Source organism: Syngnathus acus, chromosome 10 (genome assembly GCF_901709675.1).
Source record: "Syngnathus acus chromosome 10, fSynAcu1.2, whole genome shotgun sequence".
Taxonomy (NCBI): Eukaryota; Metazoa; Chordata; class Actinopteri; order Syngnathiformes; family Syngnathidae; genus Syngnathus; species Syngnathus acus.
In genome coordinates, this window is record NC_051095.1 from 4,690,286 (window position 1) to 4,715,699 (window position 25,414).

The 25,414-nt window shown below is 42.2% G+C and overlaps 1 protein-coding gene across 31 annotated transcripts in view; it reads right to left on the reverse strand.

Moving 5' to 3' along the window:
• LOC119128338 (receptor-type tyrosine-protein phosphatase delta-like) overlaps nucleotides 1–25,414 on the reverse strand; it is a 198,862-nt gene that overhangs the window by 23,892 nt on the left and 149,556 nt on the right. For 11 of the 31 annotated variants that reach the window (XM_037260618.1, XM_037260617.1, XM_037260615.1 and 8 more), the window contains exons 11-18: nucleotides 22,344–22,489; nucleotides 19,160–19,301; nucleotides 10,254–10,442; nucleotides 6,002–6,112; nucleotides 3,181–3,450; nucleotides 1,006–1,587; nucleotides 603–748; nucleotides 395–539 (exon numbers count right to left, since the gene is read on the reverse strand). In XM_037260618.1, coding sequence (XP_037116513.1) covers nucleotides 395–539; nucleotides 603–748; nucleotides 1,006–1,587; nucleotides 3,181–3,450; nucleotides 6,002–6,112; nucleotides 10,254–10,442; nucleotides 19,160–19,301; nucleotides 22,344–22,489 — 1,731 coding nt within the window. Of the gene's footprint in view, nucleotides 1–394; nucleotides 540–602; nucleotides 749–1,005; nucleotides 1,588–3,180; nucleotides 3,451–5,087; nucleotides 5,100–6,001; nucleotides 6,113–8,391; nucleotides 8,410–8,916; nucleotides 8,926–10,253; nucleotides 10,443–19,159; nucleotides 19,302–22,340; nucleotides 22,490–25,414 lie in introns of all 31 variants that reach the window. The other 20 variants (XM_037260616.1, XM_037260607.1, XM_037260611.1 and 17 more) reach the window with 5 other exon arrangements.

Genomic DNA, 25,414 nt, shown 5'->3' on the forward strand with positions numbered 1-25,414 from the left:
CTGGGCTTCACAGAAAGCTCATCCCATTTAGTTTGTTGGCATGCAAGGTCGAGAGAAGGCTTACTAAAGGCCAAGAAGAGGCCTTTGGCTTTAAAGACGCTTGAGTGAAGCCCTCTTCAACCTCGTCTGCTCACTCCACATTATTTACAGCAAGAAAAGCCCTTCCTATGACACCGAGTTTTTAAATGCAGACTTTTTCCGACCAGCTGGTGCATTAACGCTCCTGTTTATTTTCCCTGATACGGTAATCCACTGATCACCGATTAGCGTTTTGAACAATATTAAAAACTGTCAATATTTGACCCACAACATAAAAAGGGTGTTAAGGCCAGCTGTGTTGGTATCCACTGGCCATTTTAGAGACGTCACCCGGCGGATGTGGAAGAAAACCTACGTGTTTGCGGAGTCTCTGCGGAGATCTCGCTGGTGTACGCGCCGACGCCGTGCTTGCTACGGGCCGCCAGGCGGAAGGCGTATGTGGTGAAGGGCTTCAAGTCCTTCATGAGGTAAGTGGAGGTGGGCTCGAAGCTAATTCGCCTCTGAAAAAGAGAAGGGATTGTCAAGTTGGTGAGGATTCAAGGGTCAAAGTTGAAGTGTGTTACCTCGTCTTTATCGTCCCTCTTCTTGTACAAGAGGTCGTATCCCGTGATTTGGTTCTCCTGTCCTGTCTGGACCGGCGCGACCCACGACAACAAAATGCTGGTTTCCGACTTGGCCTCGCCCTTGAAGTCCGTTGGTTGGGAAGGAACTAGGCATCAGAATGAAAAGATGTTGACATGTTGAGCCGCGGTGGATTTTAAGAGACGGCTTATGTTGTCATCCAAAATAGTCGTAGCTAGAAATTGCAGCTAATTAAGTCGGAAGATGTGTTTTCCCACAACAAGTTATTTGCATTTCTTCTTCTTGGAGTTCTCCGGATTAAATTTTGTTGACAGCCCCGACACGCAACTGGAACCGACTTTCGGAAACGTCTGTTTGCCAATGAGGAGATGAAAGCCAGCTCACCTCCCGTTTTCGCGATGATCTGAAGATCAGGAGAGAGAGGCCCGTCGCCAACCGAGGTGAAGGCCAGCACCTTGATGTAGTATGTTTTATTGGGGATGAGGCCTTGGATGGTGACAAAGTTAACCCCCCGGACGATTTGTTTCTCCCACAGGTTGACGTGCTGGTTGGAGTCCAGGGTGTAGTACACTCGGTAGCCCATAATCTGCCCGTTGGGTTCCTCCGGTTCTTCCCAGTTAATGGCGGCCGTTGTGGAACTCAGCATTTGTCCCCGAACGCGGCGCGGCGCCGTACTGGGCGCCTGCTCGGCCGTTTTGGCCTCCACACTTTCGCTGGGCGGGCCCCTGCCGATGTTGTTGACGGCCACCACACGGAACTCGTAGTCCGAGTAGGGGCTGAGGCCGCCCACGCTGTAGCGCGTTGTCGCCACACTGTCAATCTCCTTGTACGAGTCCTCAGAGTACTTGGATTTGTGCTGGACTATGTAGTGCGACACCGGTTCAGGATTTCCCGAATCCCAAGTCAGGGTGATGCTGGTGGCGGTACGCTCGGTGACCACCGGGACGCCAGGAGTCCTTGGCAATGCTGCAAAATTACAATATTGATCATTTCTGGAATATGTAAAAATCTGCGACACCGATTTGTCAAATGGTCGCAACTTCTGGCAAGGAAGAATTAATTATTCGGTCAGGCTTTTTTTTTTTTCTTCATTAAGTATCGGTGGCTGGTATTGGAATACTTCACGACTCGGCCTCATACACTAACCCTAACCCACGTTATTGAGTTTTAGTGAGTTGTTTTGTTGTGAGAAGACAAAAAGTTAAGCCTGTCCTTCCCGAAACATATCGAGAAATCTTATCTTCTTCCGGATGGTCAAGATTTTCCTCTGTCAAGAAACATAAATGCTACTTCTTAAATGTTCATGACTTCATTTACTGTACATGAACTCATTTTTACTGCATTTTTTTTTCCAAATTAACCACAAAGCTAGTAAACTAAAAAAACATTTGCTATAAACTGCAAATATTGGTGATATAGTGCAGATTTTCTTGACAGACAAGCAGATACTTGCTACAAAACACCGTGATATACAGCCGGGCGGGCCGCGGTAGACGAACCGCTACATAACGAGGAAATATTGTTTACACGGCCAGCCCAGCGCGGCCGCTTGTGCATACGAAGCTTCACGTTGTTCATCTCCGACACCAAGCTGCTTATCACTTGAATAATTTAGCGGCGGAATTTATGGCTTTAATTCCTCACGCGGCGGAATATACCAGCAATAGATTGTCTTTATACGCCGTCTGAACTATGCTACAGGGGGCCCTCGCTGTCAGGCTGTTATATTGTGACTAATATCTCTGTTATGTCTCGAGAACAAGGAAAGCGTGTCCCTCGTGTGCATGAGGCGGCGCACGCTCGCCATATTGTCCTCGTGTTCATGCCGCACCGATATGATTACGATCAGATAACAAGTGGCGGGCCTCCAGAGGACGCCAAACACTCAGGCCTTCTTCTTGTGTTGGCTTCCAGCTGTGAGATAAGTCCCAAACTCTTATTTCATCACTTTGACTGACTAGTGGTATATTTCTATTCATTGCTATCTTTAACACTGACACCACTTTGTGATAAGAAAATAATATAAATATTAATGATGGTAATAATAATAGTTTGTGGTGTAAGTCCCAAGTATGAGTGATGTTATCGTTATAAGTGGTCGCAGCAGGTGGCGGTAGTATGCAGTAGTATTTATTATTTATAGTTTTCGTTGATCTTTTTTTTAATAGCTAGAATTAGATCTAATTTGAGTTTTTATGAAAAGCTGTTGCTGTGGCAACGCTCTGTTCTTCAAGAAAGCAAAAAAAAAAGTCGAAATATGCGCAAAAGGTTTTTGGCAAACACATCAGGCGTGACATCAGCATTTGATTGGTGTTTTTTAAAAATGGGCTCAGCAGCGCACCCTACATAAAACATTTTAACAAAGCAGCCCCAGTTGTTTGTTCCACTTTCAAAATTTGTTGGTATATCTTACAGCTCAAGACCTACCAAAAAAGCTAAAAAGTATCCATATGCTAAATTTTTCCATCATTTTTAATTTTCTTGAACATTTGGCAGGTATGGGTAGTAGTGTTATTATTACTAGTTGCAGGTGGTGGTGACAATAACAAGGACGGGTACCTTTGACGGTGATCTGCGCCACAGCCTCAATGACACCCAATGTGGACATGGCCACGCATGTGTAGTTGGCCGACTGACGCACGTCGGTTAGTTCCAGCACGTTGCGCCCGATGGGCATGTCGTCCTCGGGCGTCAGGTCCTCGGCGCCCAGCATCCACTTGACGTACGGCATGGGCGAACCCACCGCCACGCACGTGATGTTCACGCTGCCGCCCGGCATGATCTCGTTGTCCGTGGGCGGGATGGAGAAGCGCGGCGGCACCCGGCGCACTGCCACGGGACAAAAAGACAAAGAGCCCGTTGAAATGATGCCCGCGGGAGAGCAGCGGTAGGATTTACCCACGTTGGACGCGTTGTGATTGATGAGCGATCGACACGAGGCCATGGTGCAGCGCGGCATGCAAGGCGCACTGTACACGGCTACACGCACAACAACTTTGATGGGATTATCATCATCAGGATCATGACAACAATAATAATGATAATAGTAACAACAACAACACAAGGGCATTTCTTTTTATAAATAAACACTGGTCAACAAATATTTACAAAATTTTTAAATCAGAGATGGCTGTAAACTTAAGTAGATGATTTTTTGTGCTGATTCAAATTTTTTCTGTAGCACATCAGCTCTTCAAAATATTGATATTAATAATTATAATAATATAAAAATAAAGTATATTTTGGTAATATTTATGAATGGAATGTTTGGGGTGATTTTTTTTGTTTTTTTCCCCCGAAACGTCATTGCTGTCAACTACAACACAGTAAGATTTGTACTGCACAAGCTTTTATAAATAATATTTTAAAACGAAGAAAACATGAAAGTATCTAAAAAATTTGATGTGCTGGAAAAAAGTAGACATTTTAGAAATCAGCATCAAAAAGACACAAAATCATCCCTGATTAAAACGTTGCTGTTGACTAGTGTAATTGATTTATATTTAACGACGAAATACATTATTTATAATGTACAATATACTTGCATAATGTACAATATAATATAGCAATATAAATATATAATAAGTGTGTTGAGTCCTGCTACTAATAACTCTTGAGCAACATAATGATGAAATATATAATTATATCAATAAACACACAAAGTTGCATCAAGTAGTTGGTACTTATGAAGTAAATGAATAAAAATAAAAATTAAACTATACATTATAAAAAAAATTTCAATGTATACTTTAGTCAACTATTCAGTCTAAATTTATTGACATTAAATAAATGATACGTTTACACTTTCATTCTATTACTCACGACAAAACAACACCAAAAAAAGGCCGAACTCGAGAAACAAAAACTTGGTCACGCAAAAATAAATACCGACTGCACAAAGAAAAAACAGTGTTGCTGCTCCTCCTGTGCAAATAGCCGCTTTTCATCTTCGGCCATCACTTCCTGCGCTGAACGGCAAACCGAGCAGCTCGGTCTGCTCGTTCATTATTAAATACTCTGGATTTAATTAATATCCAATTGGATGGCGTGCACGCGCTTCCCCACAGACATAATATTATCCCGCTCATTTGAATATCATTACATTTGTGAGGGCTCATCGTAATAAGCCGCTATTCTTTCAAGGAGCCTCCCTTCAATCTCTTGGGGGCGAGGTTGCTTTCACAGCTTACCACTCGCACTTAGTGCCAATTACAATCAAGTACACATTCGTCATTAACGTCATTCAGGAAGCTTCCGTCGGTTCCGCTCAAGACGCCGCATTTCTCGGGATTTCCGGAGGCCAAGCAGGAACACTGACAACATGCAAATGAGATGCAAATGATGCTCCTGCGTGAACCAATAATGACGACTGGGTGACAAGTGAAACAATAACAACAATCGCACTTGAACATTTTTCTGAATGAAGAATGCGTTGCTGTATTTGGAGAGAAAGAAAACACACTAACCTTCTCGCAGCTCTGAAGGGGAGATGGAGGATTTTTTTTGGAGGTACAAAAAAAAATGAACACAAAGAATAAAGGAGAAAAACAAGGGGAGAGTAAACAGGCGTCCAGATTAATCAACTCAAAAGGACTTTGCCGTCTACACCCTGCTTGAAAAGCTTAAATCACTGACATTAAAGATTACTTGAATACGACACAGTCAAGTCTGAGTCAGAACAACACACATTAGACAAAAGTATTGAGACAATCCTTTTGAAAATCAATATGCGCTTCAATTATATATATATTATTTTTTTAAATTTATTTAAAAGACAATCGGATTGTTTTTTTTTTTTTTATCGGCGAGCTTCATCTTATAAATTAAGGCACATATGCAGCCAGGCTAATTCAAATGTATGTAAAATGACAAGAAAAATGTTATTGCATCATACCCTCTCAAACTAAACCGTACCATATGGAATCGAATCGTACTCCCACAGCGTCAAACCCAATCAAATGGTTCCACACGAAACGTCTTGGATCATTTCGCACCCACGAATCGAAAACCGTACTGAATTGTCTTGCTTACACACGTATATATTTATACTGCTTAAATATTAAAAGTATTTTTTTGAATATGCCTCTGACATACAGTGTAGATTAGTTGGAAATGTGAGATAATGGTAAATTCCTTGATGTTCTCTCAATGCTGCTCAACGGGGAGGATTAGAGAGGGGAAAAAAGTCAGATAAAAACACCAAGCAATCCTCGCCAACTGGGCCGGGAAACGGGAAGGGCCGGAAAAAGGTGCATACTCTATAGGTTCACACATCAGTGCGGGTAAAAGTGCCAGAAAATAAATTGAAGAACTACTTACAACATAGAATGCGGCCTTCGGAGGATTTATCTAGCAAAAACTTTCAGCGCTCTTTTCGTACCTCGGACATAAAGGTTGGCCGGCGCCGAGTAGCGCGTCCCATCGTTGTTGGTGGCCACACACTCATATTTTCCCTGGTCCGACTCCTCACTCTGCTCAATCTGCAGGGCTCCTATTAGGGAATCACAGACAGGGCAGGAAAAGAGAATTAAAATGTGGCAAAAAAAACACAAAGAGGTATTCTTTATATATATTTTTTTTTTACTTTTTTAGCAGCTCTCTATAATAACTAAATATGAAGGAATTGTTTCCAGAATCATTTGTTTGATCCACTAAGTTGGCCTACAGCCGAGTAGCTGCGCGTGGTCATCATGCAAGACTTGAGAAGATGTACACAGTGGAACCTCCAAAGTCCAACGCCATCTCGTTATGCCTTCTCCATCGTTCAATAATAATAATGATTTTTATTCCTAATTTTATTCCGACCCGAATTTTCCACTCTTAAGGGCAGTCGTTTTGTAAACTTTGGCCCCAGGGCCATTTGTGGCCCGCTGTCTATATTTAAGTGGTCTACAGCAAGTACAAAAAAAATGTGTATCTAATAAATGTCTTTTATATAATGCAGAGCTTTTCCAAATATTTAAAATAATTTAGTTATTCAAGTAACATTTGTCCTCATAACTGTGTGTAGCATGAAGTTAATTCATTTTTACAATATAAATCCACTTTCTGCTCTCTGTCAACGTTGGAGACATTGATTCTCAAGCTTTAAAAATGGTCATCTAAAAACAGATTGCTTCTGTTTTGGTTCTGAATGGAGGGATAGGATTCAATGCAGGGGCGGATCATTTCTGGTGGGTTACAGGGTCTCGGACCACCCCAAAATTGAGTAAAACTTTGTCTTGTAGACAGTTAGGTGGCAGTTAAAAATAAAAAACAAACACTAATATATAAACAACATACTGTTGATTTTGGTCTGCTTGATAAAATAAAGTAAAACAATTTTAAAGTGGTCCTTGCATCCTTCGATTTTTGGCCCTCCGAGGAAAAACGTTTGCCTGCTTTAAGGCATTTGACTTTGGAGGTAGACTACAACTAACCTTTGAAAAATTTACAAAATTATACAGAATTCAAAAATAATGAGTTTGAAAAGACACTCATCCTAATGCCAATGTAGATAAGTAAGTAAGTTTTATATACAACATGTAAGTTGACTGGTCAATATGGGGGATGAGTGGTACTGCTTTAGGGAGACATGGATCAAACAAAAGAGGTTTACAGTAGAAGAAAGCAGCAGAACAAGAAAGGACAATTGAAAGAAAGGAATTTTCGGAATGAATTTTTTTTCCCAGCATATTCAATCACAAATCGCGTACCATCTATTTTTTTTTTCCATTTTGGAAAAAAGGCAGCATTTTGCAAAAACAAAAAATAAAATTGCTGCTCATAAATGAGGAAAAAGAGCAATTGCAGGAGAATGCGAGGCAAATCCAACACATAACCCTCTGGAACAAATTTTTTTTTTTTTTTTTGACATGCAAATCTTGGCAAGAAATGTATGTCAGCGCAACTTACAACCTTGCGACAACCCCTAGCTGAAAAATAAAATACAAGTGTATTAGAGGACAAAATTCAAAATGCGGGCCCCTGAGTCAACAAGAACCAACCACTGCTTTTTTTTTTTTTTTTTTTTGGAGTTTTAAAAGACACCAATAAAAATCCACAATGGGATCAGCAGTGTGGTGTCACATTGACCAGACAAAAACAAACTGCTGCGGCTCCCCGGGTCAACATGGGCAAAAATTGAGCCAATGCATCCGCTTCCCTCCGTCCGACTCTACTGTTTTTCCCAAAGCCTGAAGACAAAAAAATAAAAAAAAGTCAAAAGCTCCAAAGAGGCAAGAAAAGTCAGAAAAATAGGTGTGAAAGAGGTAAAAAAGCACCGTAGAAACTTTATCAAAAAAGTGGTTGTTTGGGCTTTTTTGTAGAGGTACAGGAGAGGAGAGCAAGTAGAAGAAATGGGAAAAAATAGAATTTGGGGGGCGGGGAGGGGCGTTGACTCCACAGCAAGAACAGCTAAGGGGGGGAAAAATGCTTGGTTGTTTTAGTTGGACAAAAAGAGGGACGCATGATTTGCTATATGGCAAACAAAAATGGAAAGAGTTTGACAAAAATTAATTGTCATTGGATATGCTTTTTGTTGTTGTTGGAGCCGAGGCAAGCATATCACAACTGGGCTGGTGAAAGCGGAACTTAACGTGTGTGTAGGGGGGGGGGGACATAGATGGAGTCGAGTCAACAAAACAGGACAACTCAGAAAAAGTGGAAATGCCATGGCGACCGAGAAACAGGACAAACATGGAGAGTGATTGTGTCGCGTGGACGGCAGTGACAGCAAGAATGAACTTTGGATTGTTTTTCATTCTGCGAGCGTCAGTTCAGCACGCTTACCTCTTATTGGCGTACCACCTGGGTGGATAATATGAATGCAAATAAGATTAGAAAGAAGAAGCATTAGTACGTGTGTAGATAGAGGTGGGAGGGGGGTGGGGGGAAGGGAAGGGGGGTTTGGAAGAAGAAAATTTTCAACAGCAAATAGAAGATACTGGAGGAGAGAGACAGGAGAGAGAAAGCCAGAGAATAAGAACGTTCTGTGCAGGAGTCAGCATTGCGAAATCACAGGAACTTTTTCACATGGAGGAGTTTCTGAAGACCGTCTAGTGAAGGGAAAAACTCTGGAGGCCTTGTGTGCTTGCTGTCCCATTGTGCCTTTTGGATTTTTTACCATTAAAATAAAAGTGTCAGCTCAGTGAAAGCGTGTGTGAGATGTGAGCATGTGAGTGTCGCTCTCTACCGGTGATTGTTGTAAGCCTAAAGTCATCTGTTAGTAAAATACATGCCATGCATTTTTAATCATTGTTGGAAACATGAGAATTAGTGGGAGAGGTGATGTGCGCTTTAGAGCTAAGCACTTACCAAAGGATTCTGTAGATTAAAAAAAAAAAAACATATAGAGAGAAGAAAGACATAAGCGTAAGAATATGATTATATTCTTAAGTCGTTGCTTGACAAAAGGCGTCGTTAAATGAAAATCATCATCATCATGGCGCAAAGTTAGTTTTCTTGGAAACAAAAAAAAAAAAAAAAAGACAAGGTGGTCAAAGACACGTCGTAAAGCTGCGGAACATAAGTTGCTTTGGGGGTTTGGATACACTGTCAGAAATAGGGGTACTTTAGCTAGTTGGTGGGTTTGTGGAAGTACGGGTACCATCGGAATGGAATGATGTCATAAGAGCTTAATGGCTATAAAGCTACCATGGGGAGTTAACGGATCTGCAAACTACGATAGAGAAGTTGATAGGAATGGCTAACAGGATGTTAATCGTTTTCTAGGAAAAGGCATGAAGTCAATAAAAGCCAAACAATTCTATTCAATGCAGCCTAAAAAGCGTTATCCCACTGAGTAACGAGCAATTGCGAATGTTTTCCGAAGGCAGTGAACGTTGTTTGTTCAATGTCGCAAACGTTCGCCAAAAAGTTCAACATATGTACGTTCGGCAACTTCGGTATTTTAGTGATTTTCTTGTCGCAAGGAAGTCTGGAACAAGTTTAAAATTTCCTTACCAAAATTCTGTTGAACGTTAGCGACCTTGAACGAACCCCGGCAACTATTCTCGCAACTATTCACCGCTCAGCTGGATCGGAACTTAAACAATTGTAGCCCCAAAAGGTAGAACAGGGATCGATGCTTACTCATACACCTCCAAAGAGTTACTCATCTGACTTGTGATGTAAATTTCCCAAGGCAAAAAAGGGTACAGGTACGTTCCCAAGGTGAGGATGGCATCCCAGTGACAAGTTGTTGTACCCCTAAAGATGATTTTTTCTGAGAGTGTAGATTATGTCAAACTACAACAAAAAACACATAGCTGCTATATAGACCGTTATTCTTCAAATCAGATTCCAATAAAGGTCCATATACCACAGACAAACAAACAAAAACCATCCTAGAACTTCCTCAACACGATTTTGTGTTTATTATCAACTTAAAACCAAAAGAATGGACTCACAGAAACAAAAGACCGACACAGCCGAAAAGAAAACCCAAAATTGGTTATAGCCAACACATGAGGGTCGACAAATCCCAACAGTCTAATGACAAGACCGGAAGAAAAAGTGGGACACACTGGGATACACTCAAACAGGAAATAACGGAAAATACCATCACCTACAAAAAAAATCAAATGGGAAGTTAAATTAAGAAGGACAGAGAAGACAGCAAGAACATCTTTGATGACAGAGAAGAAACCTACCTGATCGGAGCTGTTTAATGCGCCCGTTGTTGTTGGTGGTATTGACGGGGAGGAAGTCTTTAAACCAGGAGATATCCGGATCCGGGTTACCGCTGGCGGCACAGAGCATGGTGGCGGTTCGAGTTCGCTCCACCACTTTTAGTTGTGGGCCCATGTCTATGGTGGGGAAACCAGGGGGCAGCTGGTCCTCTGGGGAGAAACAATTCTCAAGTGAGACACGAATCTTGGGACTTAAACGAGGGTGCTTAACGGCATTGGACCTGTAGTGTTTTCTGTTATGGTCTATGACTGAACCCAAAATTGTGACTTTAAAGCAAACGTACGTATTGTCACACCCTGAGCCGAACCCCAGAGTTACCCAATGAACCAAAACCCTGAGAACCCCAAAGACAAGAGAGCAAAGTTGGGTATTATATCTATAGACCAAGTCTTTTAATGCAGTGGTTCCCAACCTTTTTTGCGGACCGGTTACATGTCAGACAATATTTTCACGGACCGGGCTTTATATAAATATATAAATAAATAATAAATTTAGGATAAAAACTGCATCAAAATCAAAACTGCTCCGTAGCTTTGCGGGCTAGACTGGGGAAACATGTTACGTGACCGGGACGAGCGTCTTGACCTGAATTAATTGATCGTCGATAATTTAAAAAAAAAAAAATTCTGCGCGGCCCGGTACCAAATGACCCACGGACCGGTACCAGTCCGCGGCCCGGTGGTTGGGGACCTCTGGGCACCGATTCCAACTCCAGTTGGAAGGTTCCAGTCAGTGAAATGTATTTTCATATAACAGAAATAATTTGTAAGAAGCATCCATGTTTGCTTTCTGTTATTAGACATACAAACATCACACAAAGAGCAGCTTCTCTAAAGTGCATTTTACTGGAGTGAAGGCAGAGACAAGAAAGCAAACAGCCAATTCCCCCTTAAAAAGAAGGGGGGAAAAAACGCCAAATTAGTTTCTTAATGGCGGGCACCACGGTCTCCTAATAAAGCACTTTTTGATGTTCACTTAGAACGGCAGGTGGCCATTTGCTGCCGGGCAAACCAAGGACACACTGATTCCTCAGGATTTTAGATGTTTGGTCTTTCAAGTCCATAATCCCCACACGCCAAATTATACAAGGTAAATCCAAACCCAGCTATTGTTACGTGTTTATTTTCCGAGCGAACGGCCATTATGTTGACGTTACATTCCCACCAGACGTCTAATTGCCATCTTTTTCCGAAGCATTTTTCGCCACTCTGGGAAAACGTTTCGCATCTACGTCCGCACGCCGCCAAATGACAATCATGGCCGACTTCCAACAATGCTTTTGGGTACTTGGCATCGCGAGCCAGCGTCATGGATAAATCTCAGAGAAGTAAAAACGTGTTTACGAGCAAGTGACTTCAGAGTGAACCGCAAACTTTTCCCCTAAGGAATTCTGATGTCCCTACTTAAACTATCTCAGATAATGTTTGTTGTGTATGAAAACCACACCGGATAAAATCAGACCTGTCTGCTTCAACACACATTTACTCGATTCCACAGTTAGACTAAGATGAAACCGATTTCCTGAAGCGAGCCACAAGCGGCATCGCTGTATGTCCAACGTAGTAAGAGTTGTAACAAGCCGTGAAAACTACACAGTAAAAGTCTGTTGTATCCCCGAGCAATGTGTTCACAATGTAACCTCATATGATGATTAGAAAAAAAAATATGCCCAACAACACGTCGACCGATTGATACGGAAATGAACGGACAGGTTAATCAAAACGGACGAAAAGTGATCTGGAATTCGCACTGATGAGGGACCTTTTCCAGGATTTCCCCATAAAAAGAAAATGTGCGAGGGGCCGTTCGGTGGTCCGTGTAGCTTTCATTTGTTTCCAAGCAGGAAGTTGATCGGCCTCCAAGCGAGCCAATGATGTGCTACAAATGATGATGGCCCTGGCTTTGAAAATGTCATTTAGACCACAAAATGGTGACGTCAAGCTAGGGAATGTGATGGCAAATGCAATGCGGCCAGTCTCTCTCACTTTACAAAGTTACCATGGTGATAATAAATACAGGACGGGAAATTAAACACATTCGTTGGGTGCGATTAGCCGTGTGCGCGTCACGAAAACTCCGTCAGATTTTCCTCCCCCTACAAGGCCAAGATACTGAAATGAAATCAGACTGCACTGTTCCTTTTAGCTTTGGCAAAAACTTGTGAGCCGGTAGTTAGCATTTCAAATGTAGCGCTTGAAAAGCTTCGCATTAAAGTAGCTGTTAGTCAAAGATGTAATTAACAGGGAAGCAAATCTCCCCCCCTCCCTCTTGGTGGTTCTTGCTCGCTGAGCACTGCAATCTCAAGGACAGTAAGAGAAGGGCAGCTGCTGCTTTACACATCCATACTGTATATTCAACAATAGCTCGGCACGCTAAATGAGATGGAAGCGAGAGAAATGCTGAAGTCACCTTCTATAAAAGTGCTGAGCGCTGGTGCTTGCTATGAAAAGACCCCCAATGACAATTTGCACACATTAGCCACCGCCGTCGCTATCGGGCCGCATGAGTGCCAAGTGTGAAAGGGACGTTGGCTCCAAAAGTACCTCAGCGAGCAGATTCCCGCTGATGACAGAAGGCCACTGGACATAAACTCCGAGCCATTAGAAGATTATATCGATTGATCACTCATACGCAAAGTATGGAGGTGAACTCTCGGTTTTCGTGTACGACAACGGCGGTTGTTTGGAGTACCTCCATTGCTAACGCGTGCGGGGGAGAATTACACGTTGTTAGCGGGTAGCTGGTTGAGAAACGGAATAAATCACTGTGCTTATATCGCTCCTGTTAGCTTGTTGTTGATCAGGATTCAACATTTCAGACCGTGATGTGGTTACGCTTAAGCTTGAATTCATTAGAGCTCGGCAGAGTGTAATTTATAAAATCGACACTGATGTCAGCGGGTAACAACGCAGCTTAGCTCAGGGTTGCTAGTTTTTGGAAGTAGAGGACTGGCGTCACATGACTTGGACTTGAGTCGACCAGTTGCTAATTTTCTGATTTCGGCGGGGAACATCGCAGCTTAGCCAGGTTTGCTAATTTTCAAGGCGGAGGAATCGGGTCACATGACTTAGACTTGAGTTGACGTCATTTGCTAATTTTCTGATTTTGGTGGGGAACATCGCAGCATAGCCAGGTGGCTAGTTTTCAAGGTGAAGGACTTGAGTGACATGACTTGGAGTTGACTTCAGATGCAAATTTTCTAATTTCGGCAGGTAAGGCGTTGACTTCAGTTGCTAATTTTCTAATTTCAGCGGGTAACAACGCAGCTTTGCCAGCGTTGCTAATTTTCAGAGGTGGAGGACTCGGGTCACATGACTTGGACTACAGTTGCTAATTTTCTGACTAGTGTCTCGCTTGGTAGTATAAAATGCATTCCTATGCTGCACTAGGCCAACTCCCTGGGCGCTTTTGTCGTAGGTACGTGTCTTATCGCTGACAGGTGTGTGTAAATAGCCAATCTGCAACGAAAACTAGAGTTCAGAAAGTTGAATTGTGTTTTCGTATGCTGGAAGCGCTGCATTTGAAGCTTTCGCAACTCTTTCCCGAGAAACCCCCGTCAGTCAAATTGTGACTTGAGTTCCGTGGCTGCCGCACAAGAATTGGATTGTGTTTGACCCTCTTTCTTCGCTATAGTGGAACAAGACGATTCACCCCGTGCTGGAGAGGTTACTCTTCATCGAGAATCCCCGCAGGCTTTTGAAAAGCTATATTTGTTGGAAGTATTTAAGTAGCTACAATCCCCTCAACTTGCCTCCGTCGAGGCTGTCGCAGGTCACTTGCTGGAGAAAAGCGTGTGACGAGACGCATTGTTTGCAAACTCTTTGCAGCCAAGAATGCGGGATTATGAATTCTTCCATTCTTAGACCGCTTTCTACACTGATCTGCCCTGAAGGTTATTCTTGCCCAGTTTAGGAATCAATCTGATTCTCCCTGGCCCTCCCCTGATATGATTTAAGCCTGCGCAGAAAGCAGGCCAGAAAACATTACCCGCCGAATGTGTCAGCAGCAAGCTATTTTTCGCCCCTTTCCACGCCGAAGCGTATCACTTCAAGTTGAGGGACACTGATCAAAGCGTTTTCCACGCTCAAAAATCCAAAAGGAGATAGGGAAATGTAGGCGGGTGGGAGGGAGGGGGGAGTTGCTAATCAAGTGAATCGTAGCACAGTGCTAACAAGGACGTCGTCTGGAATTGGCTCGTTTCATGGCTTGCAAATGCATTAGCTGACCTAGAATGAAATAGGAAGGCCACTTTCCGACGCTGCGGAGATAGGGGAGCTTCTCATTGTCAGTCTTTCCTCGGTTTGATAGCTGGCAAAACTGCTTTTTTTGTAAAGCCGGTCTTTAATTTTATAACGGTCTCTTCTCCCACCCAAATGCTACAGCTAGCTGTTTTACGAACAGATTAGTTTTTAGCTCGCAAAACAACTTTTTTTGTAAAGTCAGTCTTTAATTTGTGTCTTTAATGTTTTACGAACACATTAGCTGTTATAGAGTCACCATTTGTAGCCAAGTGGGGCAGTGGGAAACCAATAAAATAAAAAAAGAGATTCCCAAAATAGAAGTCTCGCTGGATCTGAAGATGAGAGGCCTCGTGTTAGCCCGTTTTCCATTAGGACTCTTTCGTGTGGGATGTTAGCAGGCATGAATGACGAGTCCCCAAGAAAGCTTTTTAACATGATCAAATATTAAAATGTCCACAGCCGGGAGATTTTTCTTCCACTCAACTCGGGTGGAGACGTTTGCCTTTTGATGTATGCAGTAGGTGCTTGTCTCCGACTGATGATCCGGAGTTGTGACCCCAAAAGATGGCAACAACATTTTTCAAATGCAAAATGGTTGCCTTGGCTCAAAAAAAGGTCAGGAAGAACCGCTGTCGATGTTTTGTTTGGGCGATTTCTATCAATCATTTGTTTCATCGTTTCAACATTATCACAAACGTTAAGATAACTAAGTGGGTGGTAGAAAGTCCCATAGTTATCCCCCCACATCCAAAATAAAAAATCATACCCGTTAAGTAAATTATCCAAGAAGCTTCTGGAACGCCCCAAGCTTGCGAGGCGTAACAGCACTTAAGCTAAGAGCGGACCTGTTCCTCCTCACACTCGATTACAGCAAATTACAATTAGCTGGCTGAGCCAAATCTGGCACATTTGCAGCAATCTTTAATCTCAACTGTTCCACCAGTTGACTCAAAGCGTTCGGAGAACTCAAGTCTTCGTCCGACCTTTCGGAACATATCGAACGGCTTATTTTTTCCCGTCCGCGGCGCAAGGTTGAATTGTCGACACACTGGCGTGCGCTTTATTAGAGCGTAGCGCTGAGCATTTTGTTCCCTCTTATTGGATTACTTAAGCGGCATCTTCCCAGAGCTGCTCCCCCGGGGGTCCTATTTGGGCTGCAGAAGCTCTTTAATCTGATTCCCGGCTGGACAACATGTGTAAGCGAGCAGCGCTGGCTTATAGCCGTACCTCGCGGCATTATTTAGTCACCGCTTCTGCTTCTTAACTTGGCAGCAGCAACGTGACAACCGTGCTGAATTTTTGCAGAGCTACCAGTGAAAAGCGCACTTGGCCGAGCTAAAAATCAACTTTGGCTCGAGAGCAAACAAATCAATCAAAAATATTGCGATGGATTTGTGAGAGATGGGGGATCCTAAGCGAAGGGCTAAAATAGGTTTGGAGTTTTTAGTATGGTTGGTTTTTATTTCATTTTGACTTTTTTTTTTATTGAGTTTGAATTCATTTTTGGAGTATTCGTATTCATTGTTTATTTCATATATGGAATATTTGTTAAGTGCAAGGTATTTAAAAAAAAATCCATAAGTATAGTTAATGAAGTTTGACTTTCCTTTTTCTGTGTGGACATGGAACAATAAGGAAATAAATAAATAAATACATTTAAAATGAAACCCGAATAATCATGTTTTGATATGAACTGACAATAACCAAAACAAAGGAGTTTTATTTTCTACAGTTTTAGTTTTTTTAACATGTGATGTAGTTTCAGTTAGTTTTTGTTTGTTTTCAGCCCATTTTTGTATTTTCTCATAAATTTAGTTTTTCAGTTTTAGTTTCATTAGTTTCCGTGAGCATGGAAGCAAGTCTCGACCAGCTTGTCTATTAAATTCATATTCCAACTAAGAGAAACTGGATAATTTGTCTTTTCGATAACAAGTGCTTTCCGTGATAAATCGACGTCCCTCCATAGGCCTTTGCGACTCCAGCAGATGATTTTCCCAGCGACTGAGAGGTCTGACATCAATCTCGCCGGCGGCCGCTCGGTCTTAAATAACTCACCATAGCTTGCAGATACTGATTGGACCGCCTTGATTTACCATGCAATATTGAAAGGGGTGTTTTGTTTTTCTTCTCCCCTTTTTGCCCAGTGAGGAGATCAATTTCCGCAGGGACAGCAGGTCCACATCTTTTTAATAAGACTAATGATTAGCTTGTTCATTTTGGATGTACGACAAGCCGAGTTTGGATCAAGATCGTTGTGGTAATTGATGAGGAATTCTTTTTAGTAACATGTAACCTAAATTAATATAGCTTTATTATCTTTTATTTATTTTTACTTACCTTTTTAGATTTGTGTCATGTATTCTTTTGCATGGGTTTAATTAATTCCTTAAAAATCCATATTTCCCGTAGTTCTTTTATTGATGATATTTTAGTTATATTTATATTTTAGTTAATTTAAAATATCGCAGTGGCTTCTGATTTTTTTATTTTTTTGGGTACTATTCATATTTTGAATGGATTTTTTTACACTGCTCTTTTTAGTTATTTTTTGTCACTTCCTTTTTAAGTAATTTTTAAAAATCACTTTTTTTTTGTAATTTTCCAATCCTATATTTATTTACAGTCTTTTCTACTTCATTTTATTTTGACTTGTTGGGTTGCTGATTCGATAGATCTTTGTTTTCGTGGCCCCACGTGGCAATGATGCAATTACACATTTGCGAGTGAAGCAAGCATGTTGTTGCATGTTATCTGACGTGAGAATGCACGGTTCTTGTTAAGTCTTTCCAGAATACAAACGAGGTTGCCTTTGCCATTCCCACTTGGTAAATAATGACAAAAGAGCGCTCATTTTCTCGGAATAATGGCCGCTCATGTAGCTGCTGCGTCCATTGTATGCAGAATGATCCACCTCCCAGTTTGTGTTTTTTTCGGTCGTCGTTACAACCCCCACACACACACATACAGGCAGCCCTCCACCTCACCCTTCACTGGCAAAATGAAATTGATGCTTTCTGTTTTCCCGTCACAGGAGAGCGCCTTCTCATTTTCCGCTCTCTCTGTCGACTTGTACACAGCAACGTAAGTTTGTTGCTATTTGTGTGTGTGTGCGTGTGTGTGTGTGCAGGCAGGAAATGGCTGTTGACAGCATAATGGGGGTATGAGGATGCAATATAAATCCTTAATCATGCCTGAATCATGAACTCCAACAACCCAATGCACACATCATCCAGAAGCGAAGCTAGCTAGCCTCAGGGGATGTTTCCTTTTGGCTGTTTCCTTTAGTTTGCATGAAGATACACACAGTTCTTTTTATTTATTTTTCAGATTCTTGTCATTTTTATTCCTCTTGAGGCATTGCTAGTCGTTCTTAAAAGTGATTTCTGATTGAATTGTAGCATCATTTGCCAATGCCGGTACATCGACTGCATTACCAGAAAATATGTCGGTAACCTTTTCTGTGTAATCTGTATTTTATTCAAATATTTGCGTTCATGTGCACGGAGACGACAAAGGATTTCTCCAGTGTTCGCTCTCGTACGTGCTACAATGATGGGAAAATGAAAATGGCAATAAAGATGCTAATGCTAGTAGAGTAGCTTCGGTGTGTTATTTGTGCGCGTGCAAAATGTGCAAAATATTGTGCGGTGCAGACGCGCCACCTTTTTCTACCAATCGGCCTTTTGTTAGCTCGCCGGGGAGATAAGGCGGCCGGTGATGGCGGGGGGATTGACACAGCCTCATTTGATGCTTTGTGTAATTGTGGCATAAAATGGCGCGCACTTCACTCAGGCGGCCGCTCTCCAAAGCTCCCCGCGCCATTCCAATCACATTTTATATACAAACAAAACAGATAAAATGTTTTTTTTTACTGGGCAGGGCAAGGAATATTATTTCGTAACCCCCATTGCCATCCATCGGTCTACCTTGGCAGAGGTCTGTGCCGCCTTTTTAGTTTTTTTGGGGGACCTACTAACACGACATGGGGAAACGTCGATGAGACAGACTAATCATTCAATTGGGGGTTTTGTTACACACCTTAACCTTATTCCACAATCCCCCTTCAGACTTGGCAGGGGGCATTTTTATCATTTTCGTACATAAAAGCAGCAGTTTTGGCTCGCTTCACACGGTCAAGGCACAGCACAGCTAATTTGAAATCATTAAAAACAGCCGCCGGTGAAGGAACAGACGTCAATTTGCATAATTTAACTGGCATCTTAATTATTGTGTCAAGATGTATGCAAATGAGTTCAAATCCAGAAGAAACTTAGTCGGTTGACGGAGAATGGACTTATCACGTTGTGCAAAAAAACCCAAAAAAAATTGTGAAACCTTGTTCATTTTGAGCAAAAGTGACCTTAATGAGAAAGCTGGAGATAGTTCTGCAGTAAAAAGAAACATTATTCTTTCTTAAGATGAAACCCAGTGGCAGAAAACACAATGAAAGCAACAGTGGCCCCAAAATTGAACCCTGTGGAACTCCAGACGGGTTGGGCTGAATGGGACTAACAGTTCGCTCCACTAAATAAAATCCAAACCACTTGAAAACGGCAATGAATGAGTTAACCCGTTGACTCAAAGTGTGTACTGTAAAACCTCCAAGCGGAATATCCTTGACGTACCACGTAAAACGGTGAGCCGGGTGGTCGCGCTGGTCTCGCCAACGCTGTTTGAAGCCACGCATTCGTATATGGCCTCGTCACGCGGGGTGCGCAACGGTTGGATTCGCAGCACCGAGCCGGAGCCGTCGTCGAACTCGATCACCTGCAGGTGCGAGAGACACGGTGTGTTAAAGGAGAATGGCGGTAGGGGGCCGAGGGGGGGGGGGGGGGGGTACAACGAATGCGGGACCACCATTCACACACAGAACACACAGTCGGGACATTTGATGGCTACACAGTGTCACACTCTAGTGTTTTCCTAGATTTTATACAGCAGTATTCTTTAGTACAGTATGGCACAGAAATATTCTGTAAAATAGTTAACTATCTTTGTGCTTGTCTAACTTTAAGAATGGGCACATAGAGTTTAGAGGGCGAGTCATGTCAATTGCAAGGCGTCCCACACTCTTAAAGCTAACACTGGACATCCTGGAACAATGCGTGGACAAAAGACGATGAGGGCCACGCTGAAAAGGAATAAACAAACGAAAACATCGTAATGCTACGACAAAATTTAAGGAATTACCAGGCAGAAGTCATCCTACAAAATTCAAGTTGTATTTAAAAACCTGCGGGAATGAGGACAATCCCGGAATCACATGGGGATGACGCGACTAGAGATACAGTAAGAATAATATTAAAAAGAAATCTATTAAAATTCAGTCGTTTTTCAATTTCTGTTTTTATTTTATTTTATTTTATGAGACTGCTTCATTTATCAATCAATATAAATCCTACAAGAACAAGATTTTTTTTAGACACTTTTTTTTTTAGACATTCCTACACGTATGTTCTGTTTACACTCGTTGAAACAATAAAGTTATACATTTTCAATTAAGAAACAATGTCCAAGTACAATGAGTATATATATATTGTTTATATATATATATATATATATATATATATATATATATATATATATATATATATATATATACTGTCTTCATCCTATATATAAAATTAATCTACTGTCTTTATCCTCCTCATAATTTCCTTCTTTGTGTCATTTTCAGCGTGGCCCTAAAACCGGTTGTCAGACAGAAACAAAGCACAAACAGTGATTTGGTTGTACCAAAAATCGACATAGCGCCACAGAAAGAGACAATTTTATCAGGACGGACAACACACGAAATGCCCACAAAAAACAAACAAACAAACAAACAAAAACAGGACGGTATTTGTTATATTGTGGTCATGCTCCGCATTGGGTACTCACTGATGTCTAGAAAGCCCTGTCATAACTCAAAACTTGGGTTGGAACAAATAAAAACTTCTGCATTCACCCACCCACTCACGCATGCACTACTCCAAAATTGTTCAAGAGATTGGCTTCTGGGATTAAACTTTAGGATGAACCCGAAAATGCAATATAAACCTGACAGACGAGCGGAATTTGACCTCATGTAAACTGTTGTGGCCACTGAGTTCGAACAAAACTACGACTCGGGGGCCATTTGCGGCCCATTGTCCATTTTAGACGGTCCGCGGCAAATACTAAAAATAAAAAAAAATAAAAAAAGGAATGCGAGTCGACATCTTGGGAAACTTTTTTTGCCATTCAGTTACTGCAAGAGAAAATGCAAGTTGCGGGATAAAGCACTGAAATAATGGACAGGTTTCCATTCAAAAGATTAGAGAAAATGAAATTAATAATCTCTTTTTGGGAGTAGTGTTCTCACACACACAAGCACGCTCAATAAGGATAGCCTCATTTAATACAATTTCAAACATTTTCTTAGCCATGCTCGTAAGATGGTGGAAAGCGAGGGAAATGTTTGTGTCACGGGATGAACGTCGTCGACGTGCCAAGCCATGCGATTCACTCTGATAAGATGTTAAAAAGCCATTGCAGAAATCCTGAGGGTTGACACAGGAAATGAATACAAGTCTTATCAGAGCTCTTCTGTCACACCTTTCACATGGAGGTGGAGGGCGGATCCGTGTTTCAGCCGGAATGAAAATGCAGTACACTATACGGACAACCGTATCGTCGGCGTAATTGCCAAACCGGTGGAAGGAAATTTTAGATGACATTTGGTTGAATATGGTTGTCCATGTGGAGTACATGTGGAGCAAGCTGCCATGAAGCAAAAGGAAATGATTCATCTGTTACGAAATTGAAATCATTTTTTACATGTAATAAGAGATTGGCTGTATTTATTTTGATTTGTTGAAACTCATGTAAGCCCCAATTTCGTGCTAGGTCAGGTTTGAATGCTTCGAGTAAATTATTAGCGTGTTGCCACCAAAATGATTGATTTTTTTTTTGTAAACAAAATTTCTGCACGGCTGGCTGAGCATTTTTCCTCCTTTCATATGCCCAATAAGATCTAATTTCTATCGAGTGGATTATATTATTATATATTATTTATCATATTATTAGTGCGCTGTTACCAATATGTATAATGCAATTTGGGTGGTATGATGACTTTCTCCATTATGGTATTTGATGGATATACTTATTTTACACATTCACTTGCTTTTATTGAGCAAGAAAAATATGAAAGTAATTACATTTTATTTTTCAGTCAGTGCATTAATAAGGTCCATTTTTCTTGTTGATAGCGGCGGAGGCAGCAGAGCTTTTATTTTACTTGTGTGTATTACACGGTTGCTAACTTCATTGCGTCATGCTTAACAGTTGTGTTATTTTGCACTTCAATTTGTTTTGATCAAAGCGCAAAACCGATGGGAATTGTAAGTTTTATTTGGTTTCTTACAAACCAATCCAAAATTCAGATTAAGTTGTTAGTGTTTCATTGAGGACAATTTTGTTGTTTTGCTGTCGTGCTGCCCGCCAAAATAAAAGCAAATCAATGTTTTTAACTGCCTTTCAACCATATTTATGGCTATTTTCATTTTGTTTTCTTTCTTTAATCCATCAATAAGCTTCTTTTGCTATGAACTAAACATATTGCTTGAACGGACCTCACGATTAGCGTTTCTCGGGCTCCGATGGACAATCTAGCTGCCGCGAACACGACATGAAATCCAAACCCGAGCGACACGCGTGTGAACAACAGCCGGCCTCTCTCTTGCTTTCGTGGCAGCTTTGAGGGATGGATTTGCGTTTGTGCTTGCAGCCCTCAAGCAGTGCAAAGTGTTTCTCAGCGAGCATTTTACATCAGAACAATAGACCTAATACCTCGAATCGCTGGTTGCTCACTTTCTTCCCCTTCTTGTTCCATACGATCTTGGGACGTGGGTCGCCAGTGGCCTGGCAGATGAAGGAGGCCACGCCGCCCTGTACGCCCGTTTGGTCGTTGGGCGTTCGTAAAAACTTTGGCGGCGCTGCGGGAGACGGAAGATTTGATTAGACAAACACAATATGTATTGTGAATCATTGTAGTACTCGGATCTTGAATATAACGTCAGATTTATTGGAAGGTGATCTCCATCTGTCCTCCTGCAGGGGTCACGGGCCTCCTTTTATCAATCACTTTGCGGCAGGCCATTAGGTAATGCCCACCATCTGAAGTGGCTCATTTGTTTGTGAGCGTCGTGAGCGAAGACCAAATTAACCCGCAGGACTCGCCGATAAACAGACGGGCAGCTGGGCCTCCGCTGCTAGCGCAAATGAGTGCGGGATATCACCGTGACGTCTCTTCCAAATCGTCCACGCGCTAAAGATTCCACGTCATTTGGGGCCTGGCGGGAGCTGACGGGCAATTGATACGGTGAGTGTGGGGTCCAGGAGGGATGGTGGTGGGGGTGGAGCCCGGTGGCACAATGGAGTAGCGACCGAGGCGTGACGTGGAGATAATGGCGTTTTCACAGACACGGCTGGCCAAATCGCCATCGCTCGCCCCGTTGTCACCGTGCTAGCACTGCAACAATACAGCGGACCCCGCCTATGGGCGCGTTGCCACTCACAAATTCATTTTTTTTTTTCCTGTGCAACCTGAATTCACCATTTTAAAGAATATCGGAATTTCTGTGCTCTTGCTGTCATGCCTTGAGATGCTACATGATGATGTCAAAGCTTTGAGTAATAGGAAAGTAGTTTTTGGCCAGTCGTGGGCAAATACATGTTTTTTAAAATAGATTGGATTGATTGGACCATCTTCGTTTTTATTTTTTTTTCCAGTGATGGGTGATCGTTTCTAAAATCTGATCATGTAAAGCCAAAGGATTATCATAATTGCCATTGCACAAAGCAAATGCGAGGGATGCACTACACAAAACATTCAATTGGCAACAGTCACCAGGGAGAAAGTGCTCAAAACAATTTGAAACTAACTGAAAAGATTCCTACTAAAACCTGTGACGGTGTTTCCCAAGAGATTAAGAGAGAGAAAAAAAAGATTCAAGCTCCATCTGTTCACCAAAGTATATGTTCAGAAACATGGACATGCATTTTAATTACCCCCATGAGTTCTTGTTGAACAGCCTTGGGTCTGTTAAACTGCGTGTTAAGTTATTATTCTTTAAAAAAAAAAAAAAAAAACCTTGGATGAGGACCCACATGCTGCTTCACCCTGACTCAGATATTATTTCATGCACAAAGGAGGAATGATTGTTCAGCGCAAACGAGCTGCGTTGTGGCCACGGCAATCTTTTCCAGTCACCTTGGATAATGAACCACATGCTGCTTCACCTCCATCATCCAATAAAATATAGCAGCCCGGTGGATTTTTTATTCCTCTACGAATCCGATCGGACTTTTGTATAAAATATCTGTCAACCCGCAGCGTGTCTGGCGTTGCGCAACCGATGCTGTTTTTGGCACGTGCGCCTCCATTAAAAAGTTTCTTTGATGCGAGCTCGACCTACAGCCAAAGTCGGCGTCATTCATCAGCGTTTCCAAGTGGCCCGACGGGGCCATGAAAGCACATGAATCAAAGAGCGCCAATAAAGCCACTTTCAGTTCCATTCCGAGTTGGAGGGGGAGCCGGATTCATACAATCCCGCTGACTGACATGTTTAATTTCATTTGCATGAAAGGGGGCCATTTCCTCGCTGAATATTTAACATGCGGGGTGAGGCCGGGTTGCGCGGTCTGATAATTAATCCCGATGCACGCTGCACAATAACCGCGCTGCATTTTCAAGTGGAAGAAAAGAGCATTTAGGCGACGCCATTAACCTCCTCCGCCATCCTTTAGGCACGCCGATATTGATGAAGTTTCACCAAACGGCTAAAAACATCCACTCTGACCTCCCATTGCAAATATGAGGAAACAAACAGCGGCGAGATAAACGGGCGGAACAAACGGTGGCGTTTTCTCGAGGGTTTGCCGCCGCCGCTTGCTATCTGCGGCATTGTGATAAAAAATGGGTCTTTTGTGACGCCGAGGGAAACAAACTCCGCATTGTGTGCGCTCACAAAGGGAGTTTTAGGCGCACAAGAAAAGGAGAGGAGCCGCGGCTTAATTAGAAGCGTTGGCTGACTGGAGTCGCATGTTGGGCTGCGATCCTCGCCGGAAACCCGAATCATAATTCCAATTAGCAAAGACTTGAAAGGGGATTGGGCCCTGCCAATGTTTGTTCATTAGCACAACGGGAATAGGACGCTGATTCACGGGTGCCACCAAAGAGACTTTGTCAATGAGAGATGCGTGAAAATCAGCATGCAAATACGGAATTGGGAAGAAATAGGATTTCAACATTTTTGGGGATCTTCAAAAACAAACCGATTGCTACAAACACATCAACTTGACTCCAACACACAAGGAATTTAGAAATTTGGATGATTGGATTTTTTTTTGTGTCTCAGGAAAAGCCTCTTTATGTGATTAAAATCTTGTCAACAATCACCTTAAACTGATTACTTTCTAAGATATCTTGCCTTTCTCCAATCATCTGACAGGTTTTGGGTAAAAAATATCCACCACTAAGATTGTACGGGAAATCTCGTCCGGTTCTCGAAGTCGGCCATTTTAGGCTCAATTTGGCCATTTCAAAAACAGACTACATGTAATTTGTGTGATTGCTAGCTGATTGGAAGCGGCGATACGAGGCAGACGGAAGACGCTAAATTGCAAGAAAATTGTTACTTATGCAAAGCAATTGCTTCAAAATTCAGATGGTGACACACTTTGGAGCATTTAAGCTAGCACGCTTCAAATGCTCCCGTCCAACATTCAAGACTTTGCGAGACCCTCCGACAGCCGTCTCCGCTTTGTCTACACTTTGCAAAGGAAAACGAAAGAAAGGAAAAACTCGTTCTGCCCTCTCACGTCTTCATCGCCCTCCCCCCGTGGGACACATTAGTGCG